Genomic DNA, 13,628 nt, shown 5'->3' with positions numbered 1-13,628 from the left:
CTTGGGGTAGATGATTACCATCAATGGTATAATTCTCACCCTATTTTACTGTAATGTACTTATGTTCTGTCATCACGTGTGAAATGGGTTAATACCCGCTTACCACGCACTCTTGTTCTTAGGCACTTTTAGGTTTAAATTTATTCACATCTTCCACATCAATACACTTTATGGCTTCGTCACCTTCCAGGTGTCGGCCAACATAGCTCAATTCGAAGTCCTAGTGGATATCCTGGGTCGAGGTGTGTCAGTTAATGGTGCTATTGGTAAGTCCATTGTTGTTGCCCAGACATGTCTTGTTTCCAATGGCGGAGTTAGGAATTTTTCACTTTTTCACCGGGTGGGCTAGCTTAAAGATTTAAATCTTTATAAACAAAGAAACTTGATACTGTATTATTCAGAGTACTAGCTGGCTTACGAAAATTTTCACAAGGTGAACCAAGGATTTTCGTTATTAAACAAATACATGTTAAAATTCAAACAAATCCAAACTTGTACATGTACAAGAAGCGGTGAGAAAAAGGATGTAAGAAAAAGAGACGGTTTGTAAACTGTATTATATATTTTTATATAATTAAACCGAGAGAACTTGGATTAAAGACTAAATATATGATGGACTACATTCAAAAATCAATAAAAATTACATGTAAAATTTTATTTTTCACTGAAAACTACATGGGCTATAGCCAACGGTAGCCCTTAACTTGGCTCCGCTACTACTTGTTTCCTATCGTGATGACAGTGAAGATGACTAGTAGTTTTGTTCAATGTCTTTACGGAGAAGTTAAAGTTGATTAACTTATAATTAAAAAAAAAGTTGCATAAATCGATACATATCTTAATTGGAGGATTCAAAATTTCAAAATCACTATCTATTCGTAAAAAAGAGCTCATTTTCTTTATGAGAGCATCTTAGCGTTTTAGCCGGATAGAACGCAGGAGAAAGATTGTATTATGGTAAGAGTTTGATAAATGGGTTTTGGGTTTTGTTGATACAATTTTGTTTTATTGTTAAGTTCATCTTGTACTTTATGGTAATAATGCAATATGGTAAAAAGACACTTTCTATTTAAAATTTAAGCTGAAAGTAGAAATAGGTTGTATGAGTTCAAATAAAATTTGTATACTCGTCTATTTTTCCCTCCAACTACCTTGTTTCATCCTTTTTTAATTCTTAAATTCTTCAATTAATTTCCATCTTTTTCTCGAACAAAAATAAAAGCTAAAATTTAAAAATAAAAATAATTATTACATAAAATCCTAAATTTAGCAAACAAGATTTGTTGAACGGTAATTAATAAACTGCCATGTTGACAATTAGGATGGTTCTATTTCCACTCCACAATCTAATGAAGGCACCCCCTACAATTCTAATATGAAATATTTTTTTGCTTTGATATAAAATGAATTGTAAATCACAAATATGACATTTGGGGGAAAACACCTAAACTGGTCCACCGAAAATGTTAAGAAACTGTTTAAACAGATTAACCAAAAGTAAATTGGGTTAAGGGAAATTTTATTTAAACCCATTTAACCTCTTTCTACATTTAACTTAAATTTTAAATGTTAATTGTCTATTTTACCCTATTGCATAATTACTATTGAGTACAAAATGAAATTAATAATAAAACTCAAATTTATTAATAAACCCGAACACTATAATTAAACCCTACGATCACTCTTTGTTTATCCTACGTTCATCTTGGCTAAAACCCTAATAACTCTCATAGAGAAAAATAAGTTTTTTTATTGATGGATTATGATTTTGAAGTTTTGAATTCTCCAACCAAGATATAACTCAATTTATGAATTTTTTTTCTCTCCGATCGCATTGTTAACCACCTCTCTAATTCGAGTTTTCCTTTCTCACCGTACCGATAAGAGCAAATTCATCCGCTCATATATCACCCCAAGTCTACGGTATATAATATAGCAGCACTCCTTAAATTATTGAAAATGGATTACCAAAGTCAATCGATGAGCCAACCGCTACCTTATCAAATCACTTTCATATTTTCGTTCTCCTTGCAATCCATAAAGTTGTCTGCAACCTAACCAGAAATATTGCACACAGAATTCTAAAATATTCATAGTTTCATGTAAAGAAGATATTTTGTGCATGTAATACGCCTACCAGAAAAGACAGGATACAAAAATGGCAGAATCAGTTGTATGTTTTGTGATCGATAAGTTAATTTCACTGCTCATCACCACAGAATCACATGAATGATGGGTCCACTGAACGCCCATCTTTAGGATCAAGCTTATTTAGATATTAACTTATGAAGCAATTGTTGAAGAAATGGGTGTAAAAATAAATCCACATATTGAATTGGGTTTAAGGGGGTATATTAGGTATTAAATATGAGTTTAAAGATATATTAATAGTTTAGTTAAAAATCAAATGGATGCAAAGAATAAGTTAGATGTAGAAATAGGTTAGATGAGTTTAAATAAAATTTCCATTGGTTTAATTGTTTTTGTCTCTACTTAGTTATAAAAAAAAAGTTTAAGTTCGACTCACATAAATACTCAAGATAATATATAATTATAATAAATTTGAAATTTAACTTTAAAGAATAAATTTTTATAAAACGGATACACAATTTCTACGATATTTCTTGCCAAAGATATAATTTCATATAGAAAGATACTCACACGTAACATACAAGAGCATCTTCAATAAAGATGTCAAAAGATAAATGTGAAATGTTAATTAGATAGTTGACATGACAAAGTCAAATTTTCTCTTTTTTTAACCGATATATTTTTTTTGTTATAAATTAAATTTGTTAGATGTATTTTAAAAAAAAAATTAATTAAAATTTTATTGTCGTACACGGTGAGATTTTACCGGTAGATTCCCTCATATCGCGAGAAGAACTCCCCTCTCTCTCGTCTTCCCATCAAATATTTAAGCGCAGATGAAGAAAGGGTGAAGTCGTATCCAGCTAGAATGGTAATCTGATTTCCCGATGCAATAAATTACCATTCTGCTACCCCTTAATTACTACCTGCACCCCCAAGACACAGAGACTCTCTTCAGTCTCACACCCACTTCTCTTCTCTCATCGTGTACGTATACCCACCAAACGTCGACAACTAACCCCTCGCTCACATTTTCTATGTAAAATACTTTGCCTTCAATCCAAGCCAAACCAATACATATAATATACATATATATATTTTTTTAAAGTCACAAATTAAAAAATATATTAGAAAAAAAAAAAACTCTCTAGATGTAAGTCTTACAATTTCTGACACGACCGTTAATCCGACACAAAATAATATAAAATTAAAAGATTTTTAAGTTAACAAAATAATTAATTAGATCGTTATCGGATAATCCGATAAACACTTGTTAAAATAACATATCGGTCTAAGTGATTTTAATAATCCCCAACTTCCTCATATACTCTCTCTCTCCCCGAAGCTCTCTCAGTTTCAGAGCTCTCCAGTCTCCCCAGGTTGGTCTCTAACCCAGAGATATAGAGTCTAGAGGGAGAAAGAAACAACAGCTCTCTCTCTCCTACTCTGAGTCTCAGAATCCTAATTTAATTTTGAGTGTTTGAAAACGACGATGATCGACATATGCATGCCTGCATTTTCCCTGCTCATATTTAATTTTGATTTTGATTGATGGTACCCGACACCTATAGATATAATTATTTATATATGTGTATGTATATGTGTGTATAAATATATTCATTGTTCTTATCAGTCAGTCTCTTTTCGTTGCAGGTACTTCTTCAACACGTAAAAATGGGGAATTAGCTCGATTATCGCTTCCAATCGTCTCTTTTCCGAATTACTTGCAACGCGACGTCGTTTCGTTTGGGTTCGCGAAAATGCGGGTCAAAGAGATGCACCCGCTCTGCTGCATCACGCTCGAGAGCGCGGGTCTCGGCGACCAGTCGCCGGACATGCCTCTCTCGCGGACCCGGAGCCTTCCAGCGAGTCTGGCCGCGGCGCAGGTCGGATCTGACGCAAATGCCGCCATCGGGGCATCGGGATCTGAGGCCACCGTCGCCGGAGTCCTCCACAAGTGGACGAATTACAGCAAGGGGTGGAGATCCAGGTGGTTCCTCCTCCGCAACGGCGTCCTCTCCTACGCCAAGATACGACGACCCGAAACGCTGAGCCTGTTGACCCCAAACGACGACGTTCGACTCATTGGCGAGATCTCCACTCACCGACTTTCCCAGATGGACAGCGGGACCGGAAGGCGGAGCAACAAGCCCCCGAAAAACGTTGGAATCGTCCACCTCAAGGTAAATGTATGTACCAAAAACGACACCGTTGCCCTTGTTGTTTTTTCTCCTCTGCGGTCGGTTGCAGAGCAGCAATGCTGCAACCGCGGACGCCGAAACAATTTTGGCGCTATTTCAGTGCCGCTCTCTAATATGGACAGGAACTTGATTTAAAAATTTACCAAAAATGTTACCTTTTCTCTATTCTGTCAATTCTCAGGTCGTTCCGATTAATTATATTTTTTTTAAATTTTATTTAATTTGGTTCGATTCTGAATCTGCAAGAAGCATTGACTGATATCTGAGCGGGAACCGGGTGTGGACCGGCGGTTCACCGCATTGTTCGTCGTGTCCTGGGTTTTGTGAATTTCAATTTCATAACAGTTAACTGGATGTTAGTGTGAGTGGGTCACATCACCAGGTGGATATGGGGGGGGGGGGTCATAGGGTACGTTGCAGGCCTAGGTGTTACCCTGTGATCATATCACCCCTGGTTTTTATTCGTTGGATTCAAGCAAAATTTTTAACCCTTTCTCCAAATTTTAATTTCTCACGTCCCATCGTAGTGTAACTTGAAGCACCCAAAAATGGAGAAAAAAGTAAAGTTTGGGTTTTTCTCTACTTTTGGAGGTGACTTGGGGTTTTATATTAATATTTTTTTTTTAAGGAAACGGCATGGAAAGAAGGCAGTGATCGGACGGTGGGGACGGTGTTTGATCTGAAAAATGGAAGTGGGAAGGATTCTGTGAGTTTTTCTGGGTATTTTTGTTTGCTTTTGACTTGGTGTGGGCTTAGTTTACAAGTTGAGTTTTTATCATTTAATGCTAGAGTAGCGGTTTGAACGATGGGTTTGATTACATTGTGGGAAGACTTGAGACCATTAGGTGGATTTGTTTTAATTTTTAAAGCATCCTCTTAGTCCCTTTCAAAACCTAGGTTTTAGTGTTATTGGTGGAAATGCTTAAATTCTGTCCTCATGATTTTTCTGTACAGTGATAGCTTAGAACCGAGGCGGGTTTTCCGGTTTTGGGTAGAATTTCTGGTCGGTTTTTTGGAAGGACAGCGAATGATCTCGCTTTCGACACTTTGTTGTTGTCTGCAGATTGAAGGTGTTTTCTGCATTGATGATTTTCATTTTCCTTTTGATTTACAAGGCAATTGCTTTTTTCTATTGTTGGTTTTCCAAAGCGACTATATATTTGTATTTTTGTTGAACACTGAGTGGTAGTACTTTGTATTTTATGTGTAATCTGAGATGATTTGTTCTAATTTGTTTTGCAGATCTCATCCTTCAGAGAAAGCAAGTCTGACGATCGGAAGTTTTACATATTTACTGCTACGAAGACCCTTCATTTAAGGACTAATTCAAAGAGCGAGCGGGCGGCTTGGCTACAAGCTTTGGTCTCAACTCGGAGTCTTTTTCCTCATAGATCCTTGAATGATAACCTCTCTCTTGTACCAACTGATTTATCTGTATCAACCGAAGGACTGAAAAAGCGCCTGCTTGAAGAAGGAACCGGTGAGGGTGTTGTACAGGATTGCGAGCGGATAATGCTCTCGGAATTCTCTCAATTACATGGACAGCTGAAGGTTCTATGTGAAGAACGATCAAATTTACTGGACACATTAAGGCAATTCGAGGTAACTACTACTTAGTATTTGTCACACTTTTCGAATGTTAATTGAAGGCTTGCACTTCCACATGATATCTTGAAGGGATATGTTTGTCACAATTAAATTTTAGTCAGCCATGTATCTTTTCAAATCGTACTTTCAAACAGCTCTAACTACAATTGAAGTAATGAAAAATCTTCTTCCTGGTTGGATGTTGGAACTTAGTTTGGTTCGAATTTGTCCCATCCGGAAACTAATGATCCAAATCTTTGATCTAATATTTTAGTATGGTATGTTCTAGGGTGCTTCGGAGTATTGGATACTCTGGATCTTCTAAATGAAGATAGAATTTTGGTCAAAAACACAAAAATGAAGATAGAATTTTGTTTTAGGACTGCACAAAAATGAAGATAGAATTTTGTTTTAGGACTGCATTCATTAATTATCTTTGTACTCACTATCTTGAGTTCAGTTTTGAACTTTGTAGTTACTTTTACTGATATATTGTGACATCTATATCTCAACTAATTAAAACAGTGTACTTTACTTTACTTTTATGGTCAGTGGAATTTCATTCGCAAATATCTCTCATAGAACAGGTGCTTGTCATGGATGCACTCATTTATTGTGTCTAGCAGTCCAAAAATTGATAATTTCCATGTCCCCAACTGCTGGTAGGAAGAAATATAGCATCAGTTGGCTAACTGTTGATTGAATTGGACCCTGTGTGGGACCCACCAATCAGCAGCAAAGCTTGTCTTGGAAGATCAATTACACATCTTTTGAGTGCATATATATGTAATGGTCTCTTGCAAGCAGATCGTGTCTGAATGTATAGTCTTAATCAACAATCTGGCAGGAGAGGGTTACTATATTTCACATTAATATGTGGATTTATAAGTGGGATTTTCTAATATGCTCCAAGGTATTCTATACTGCGGGATCATAACGGTTACAAACCTCCTAATATAAGATACTCTAGAGTACCAGGAATATTCGTTTATAAGGATTAAATTAGCACACTTGGATATGCTTACCGAGTTTATAACCACTTTTAATTCGTAAACAATCTCAAGTACATGCAAGCAAGATTCATTCCAAATTTACTGGAGTATGTTTCATATGAACTGCTCCCAATTAACGTGGTCTGTGGGCTTATAGCCTTTAATCATTACCATTTCTATACCTTCCTTTGAGCCATTGGATGTTTTGTGGTAGTCATTTCTCCTTTGAATAATTTGTTGAGCATTACAGTATGTTTCCATTCATAGATATAGTTTTATTCTTTCTGGTGTTTGGTGTGCCAGTCCGATATATGTCAAAGTATTAAAACGGTTTGTTATGGTTCATTATTGTCTTACCCTCTCATCTTTCAGTTATTTGCAACCGGCACACACGTGAGGTGTGTGCAACTAAATTTGATTATATTTTTTGTCGTGAAACACAATTTTGGTCCATATTGGAGTTTGAAAGCGTTTTAAAATTGTGGTCTATAACTTAAAATATAACTAAACGCTCAACTTATTCCATATCCAAATACACTCCTGTTGATGCACAAAACCGGAGGTCTTGGAACAACGTAAATCCGACCGTGAATCTACAAGAAATGTAAATAGCACAAGATGTATCGTGGTTCACCCCAAGGTTTGGGCTACGTCCACACTGATTGTATTGTATTTCTCTGAGAAGTGAGGGAGAGAGTGTGAGAGCTTTGCTCTCGATAGGAGAGGCTTAGGGTTTGTGAGGGTGAGGAGGCCCTTTTATAGAATAAGGGCTCCTCCCCTAATTCCATATTTGCCCCTTCCTTTATCACATAATTACATTTAAGTCCCCCGATTATTTATACGAGGTCTAAATACGGAGGCTCTAAATATGGTATAAACAACTCCAAAATTCAAAAACACAAAAATGAAGCAAAAATCATGTACCTATTGAATGGTAAAGCATTGAATTTAAAAAAGTGACTGAACTAAAAAAAAATACTAATTGTGTATGTAGATGATTGCTGGTTGTTCCTTTTAAGCAAAAACATACAAAACCTCAGTTTTGAAAGGGAATGTCAAAGACCTAAGGTAGGATTGCTGGTTGTTCGTTTTAGAAGAATTGAAGGTAGCACAGGGAAAATTATTGATTCGGAGTTCAAAATTGTGTCCGTACATGAAAATATGCAAACATACTCTAAAGTACATATGTAGCCATTTATTGATATTGCCGTCTTGCAATAAAGTTAAATAATTAGCTAAGTTGATAAACATAAATGCTTGAGAATCTGCAAAGTTAATTGCAAAATTTACAGATTTGAACGCGAGGGAAGTTTTTGACTCTGAGAGCGAGAAGAGAGAACCAACGATCTATTTATCCTCACCTTTCTTTTTTAATTTTAATTGCTTTTTTGGATTGACATATTTTTGGGTGGTTTGAATCAAAAAGCGGTTGAACTTGAGGAGAATGTGAGAGAAGTGATTAGCAGTTGCAGGAGAGATATGAGTTCAGTAGAGAAGCTGATGAGAGTGTGAGAAAGTGGGGTTTTTATATTTTGTTTTATTTTCATTTATTGCTTTTGTTGGATAAATTTATCCATGGTAATAACATACTTAAATTGAAGTAAGTTATCTGTGTAGGGTTAAAATCATCTATCCCTGCGTATTTGGTTGACAATGAGTGTTCTATTAATAAATAGTATAGATAAGCATACCGCTTTTGCAATATCATTATGCCTGATACTTTTTCGTATGCAGGCAGCCAATTATGAAGCTGAAGCCTCTGGAATTCATGATGGGGAATACCAATTGACGAAGCATGAGTTTTCTAGTTTGGGACAGGGAAAATATAGTGGTAACCAACTTATGCTACCTATCCACTTTTTAATACATTCTTTCATTTTCTACTTTTGAATATGATACACCTTCCTTGTATAATGAACAAAGAAAGTTGTTATTCTTGAGTATACAATTGATCTCTTCAGACCTATAGTAAAGCACTCCATGAGATGTTAGAGTTTGACTCGTGACTACATGTTAGACATGACCTACGCAATCCTTTTTGTTTTAAGCTAATCCATTGAAGATCCATTCTTTAATAGAAGTTTTGCAAACCTCTTTTCAATATGAGAGTTGCGCTGAGGATGTACACATTGTGCATAAGTATATGTGTGTGCGCATGCAAAAAGAGCGGTTTGCAGAAATCATGTCACAGTCTAGCTGTTTGTAATAGAACCTGCCGTGCCTGATGTAACATTGTTTACAAGTGATCTCATTAATTGATGCATGTAAAAATTATGGTAAATTGATAATCTATCTGTACACAGATAGTTTTATTTGAACCAATAGAGCTATATTCTGTAATTAATGTTGACTGATTACCAATTTGGATGGTTAGGTTTGAGCTTCTTGTTTTCATTTGGCTCAAGGTGGCTGTTATTTTTAGGACTTGGGAAAAACATCTTTATCTGTTCTCGCTTTGTCTCAAAGAATTTCTTTTGCTAATGAACTCTCTGAATGCCTAATTATTCAAAATTTCTGCAATCTCAGAGCATTCTTTTATCTTCACTTCTTAGCATTCATGATTGTGTTAATACTGTTTTGCCTTATAGAGTGCAGCACAACTGAGTCATCTGACGATATTGAGAAACAAGAGCATGAGGAAGTGTCAGATGAAGACGAAATGCCATTTCATGACACACAAGAGTATTTCACTGAACCCATCATAAGTTGTGGGTCTATGAAAGGAGTGGTAACTAACAGTAATAAGCAAAGTGACACTCAAAGTCAATCTAATAAAGGTGAGGAGACACAAACTGAGAAGGAAGTTCAGGATTATAAATACCCACACGTTGAAAGAAGAAAAGAGCTTCCCACTCCAGTTGAGAAGGAGAAAGGGGTCAGCCTTTGGTCTATGATTAAAGACAATGTGGGAAAGGATCTCACTCGAGTATGCCTTCCTGTGTACTTTAATGAGCCAATATCATCTCTTCAGAAGTGTTGTGAGGATTTGGAGTACTCGTATCTTTTGGACCGTGCATATGAGTATGGGAAAATGGTAAGGTTGGGGAGTGTGGGCTTTTTTCCTCATTATACATTGCAGTACTAATTTCATGTTTGTGGTAGAGATTGTCTGTATTGATGACTGCCCATACTTATATGTTTAGTAAGTCTTAGAAGGATTGCAGGAAGAATAGACCATCGGTCAATTTCTTGCATTAGAATAGTAAATCAAGTTTTTATTTGCCTGGAATGTGCACTAGAATATTTTTTAGTGCCTCCAAGATTATAACTTTTTTGAAATATCTCACATTGTTCGTTTTTGGTCCTTTATCTTATTAGGGAAACAGTCTCCAAAGGGTTCTAAATGTTGCTGCATTTGCGGTTTCTGGATATGCATCATCTGTAGGGCGGCACTGCAAGCCATTCAATCCCTTGTTAGGGGAAACTTATGAAGCTGACTATCCTGATAAAGGAATTCGCTTCTTCTCCGAAAAGGTAAGGGAAGTAAAATAAACGAGCACGGGTGTGATAAGTGAAAATAAGGGTGATATTTGCATGGGAAGGCTATTTATTATCTTGATATTCTTACAGTGGTTTTATATAAATGTTTACTTTTTTCCTAAATTTATATCCTACTCAATCCAAAATATTTAAATAAAATTTTACTTGATACAGGTTAGTCACCATCCAACACTCATTGCCTGCCATTGTGAAGGTAGAGGGTGGAAGTTCTGGGCTGACAGCAATATCCGCACTAAATTTTGGGGGCGATCAATTCAGCTTGACCCTGTTGGAGTTCTGAGCTTGCAGTTTGATGATGGTGAAATTTTCCAGTGGAGCAAGGTATGCATTACTATGTTGTGTTTTTACTCTAAATTGACAGATCGTTAGAATCATTTTCTTGAGTAATATAACCACCAAGGTGTGCATTTCTATGTTACGTTTTTTTTATGTATGCTACAAGTGCTTAAATATCTTTACGTTGTCTAATAGGTCACAACAAGCATATATAATCTAATTCTTGGTAAAGTGTATTGTGATCACCATGGTACAATGCATATACGTGGTAATTGTCAGCATTCATGCAAACTGAAGTTCAAAGAGCAATCGATTCTTGACCGAAATCCTCACCAGGTTAGTGGCGTATTTATTTTTCTGTCCAGTACGATGGTTCTATGTTGTAGTAGAGAATGTTGAATCATTATCATTGCTGTTTACTGGCCTGATATTGTGCTGCTGGATTAATTGCAACTGTACACTCTACATCCACATAGGTCCATGGATTTGTGGAAGATGTCATGGGGCAAAAGGTTGCTACGTTATTTGGGAAGTGGGATGAAAGCATGCATTATGTTAATGGTGATGGGAGTGGCAAGTTAAATCCTTCAGATGCTTCGTTGTTGTGGAAAAGTAGTAAACCTCCTGATGTCACACGATACAACTTAACGTCATTCGCAATGACACTGAATGAACTAACACCTGGACTGCAGGTAGACATGATGTAATACATCAAATGTTTCATATGCTTACTCATTTTTCCCTTATGCATCTCTCATTGGTTCTTATAGCTTTGTCTGATCCTGGGTATTTGATCACGAATTAAGGAGAAGCTCCCACCCACTGATTCCAGGCTCAGGCCAGACCAACGGCATCTGGAGAATGGAGAGTACGAAAAGGCAAATGCAGAGAAACAGCGGCTGGAAAAAAGGCAAAGAATGGTAATTTTAGCTTCTTTCTGTATCTTTTGGTCACACACACACACACACACACACACACACACATCCATGCCAGCCTCATCAGCTGATTTTCTTTTCACTGATTCTAGGTTTTACGTGTAGAAGGTAATCCGATATTCGTATTGTTTTCCTTGGTCATGGATTATGGTTTTTCTATGATCTTCCCAATCAGAATATTTATTAGTCCTATACTTAATGCGATCAAAGTTAAAATTCATACTATGATCATACCAAATGATGAATAATCCATACTAGAGACCAAGTCACTTGCCAAAATAGAGTCAACTGTGTCAATGAAACAACTTTTATGTTGGACAGTTGGAAAATTTATATTGCTGATATATAATAAGTTATGACTCTTTGGTCAGTTTTGTTATTGGTTTGCATTGCAAGCGACTTCAGCAACTTCACCCAGTTCCAACATGAGAAAAAATGGATGTCTTTGCTCTTGCCCCATTTACTCCTCTTACGCTTTCACAATATATTATTGAGTTCCTTACAGATTTGAAGAGCAAATACGGAAAATTATTTAATGCATTAAAAAATATACAGATCTTTAGGAATACTTCCAGTGTATTATAGTTTCCAATAAATATGTTTACAAGCAGATGGCATATGATTTAACTGAAGTATTTCTTTATTACTATTAATGCTGGTGATAATCCTTGAAACTCTCAATGCACAGTCGAGGAAACTACAAGAAACCGGGTGGAAACCCAGGTGGTTCGAGAGAGAAGGTGAAGGTGGACCTTTCCGCTATGTTGGTGGCTATTGGGAAACACGGAAGCAGGGAAAATGGGATGAATGCCCAGACATTTTTGGTGAATTTAACGAAGGCCTTGATGATCAAACAGAAGGGTCCTGATTAAAATTCATGTAGGTGCTTACTGTCTACAAAACCATGTTTGATACATTCTTAAAACTGCAATATCCACAAACGTCTCCATTCCCGTAGATATATGATTTAACTCTACTAAACTCGTTCACTAGAAACGTCAAGACTTTTTTATGTGTAAATTTTCTTATAATGCAGGAAACATAAATTGCCTTGAGATGGTCACAGCCGAAACTGCGAGCGTTATAGCTTGGCATTTCCTGATTCGGTGTATTTGTTCAAGAGCGGTCAGGAGATTGATAGCATTCGGGCATTTAAGCGAAGAATTCCCTTTCATTCGGCTGTACGTTGATGGTTAGATCGTAGTCTTATATATATATATACATACACCCTTGTAATGTTATCATTCAGTGTCATGGGATATTAGCTTACTTGTCTAATCCCTCTCCCTCCCTCTCTTCATCTGTCACATGTTGTGGTTTTCGTTTTCTTTGTATTGGTGCCAACCATTGGTTGAGCATTTTCATATTTAATTGTATTTTCTTGGGAATAAAAAGTAAAATGTAATTCTATCACCATTCCGTAATGTAATAACTTTGGGCTGCCCATTATTAACAAGTAGTGTTCTTGCTAGGACCATCATCGGGGTGAACTCGATTCCGAATAAACTCAATCTCAGTCTTATATATCTGAGAATATGGTGGTAATTGTCCCCTAACTTTAATCTAATTGGAGTAATAATTCCTTAACTCATCAAAATATGCAACTATGGTTTTTTCGGTAATTTTGAGTTATATGATAAAACAGCTGAAATTATGATTTCCGTTTTAAAGTTAATCTACAGACGCACCAACTTGTTCCCCTTTGGTTTTCAACATGATTTAGACTTGGAATCTAATATTAGTTTTTCATAATAATTATATGCCACTCGAGTTGGAACAGTGGAGTAGTTGAATTATAGTGAGAGTGATCCGGGCTTTCGGATAAACGATTAAATTTAGAGGTCCAAATTCTCTAAATTCCAATGGACAAGATTCATCCCATGCTTGAGACTGAAATCTAGCCGCTGGTTTTTGCATAATGTGGTCCAAATCTAATTATGGAGGCCAAGTGAATGCTCTATAACTCAGTAATCATCAGCTCCATTCTCCCTTTCTAATTCGACCGCAGGTTGGAAGTCTGCCATTTAAATCCAAATATTGGGTTT

At 36.3% G+C, this 13,628-nt stretch overlaps 1 protein-coding gene across 7 annotated transcripts; it reads left to right on the top strand.

Annotated features, from left to right (window-relative positions):
• The first annotated feature begins 3,354 nt into the window (after positions 1-3,354).
• LOC103437211 (oxysterol-binding protein-related protein 2A-like) lies at positions 3,355-13,039 on the top strand. Of its 7 annotated transcripts, none has more exons than XR_011581961.1 (13): positions 3,355-3,470; positions 3,745-4,280; positions 4,921-4,998; positions 5,535-5,894; positions 8,606-8,702; positions 9,460-9,905; positions 10,190-10,345; positions 10,526-10,693; positions 10,844-10,984; positions 11,125-11,340; positions 11,419-11,568; positions 12,272-12,462; positions 12,620-13,039. XR_011581961.1 is itself a non-coding variant. In XM_070823452.1 (13 exons), exons 2-12 carry the CDS (start codon positions 3,852-3,854, stop codon positions 12,449-12,451), a joined length of 2,379 nt encoding a protein of 792 aa, XP_070679553.1. In that variant the 5' UTR covers positions 3,355-3,470; positions 3,745-3,851; the 3' UTR covers positions 12,452-12,462; positions 12,620-13,039. The 7 variants fall into 7 exon arrangements, 5 of the variants coding, with proteins under 5 accessions (XP_070679553.1, XP_017188467.3, XP_008373891.3 ...); XM_070823452.1 differs by having other exon boundaries at positions 3,745-4,274; positions 11,455-11,568; XM_017332978.3 differs by having other exon boundaries at positions 11,455-11,568.
• The last annotated feature ends 589 nt before the right edge of the window (positions 13,040-13,628 follow it).

Source organism: Malus domestica, chromosome 06, assembly GCF_042453785.1.
Source record: "Malus domestica chromosome 06, GDT2T_hap1".
NCBI lineage: Eukaryota > Viridiplantae > Streptophyta > Magnoliopsida > Rosales > Rosaceae > Malus > Malus domestica.
This window is presented reverse-complemented; position numbering and strand designations above follow the sequence as displayed.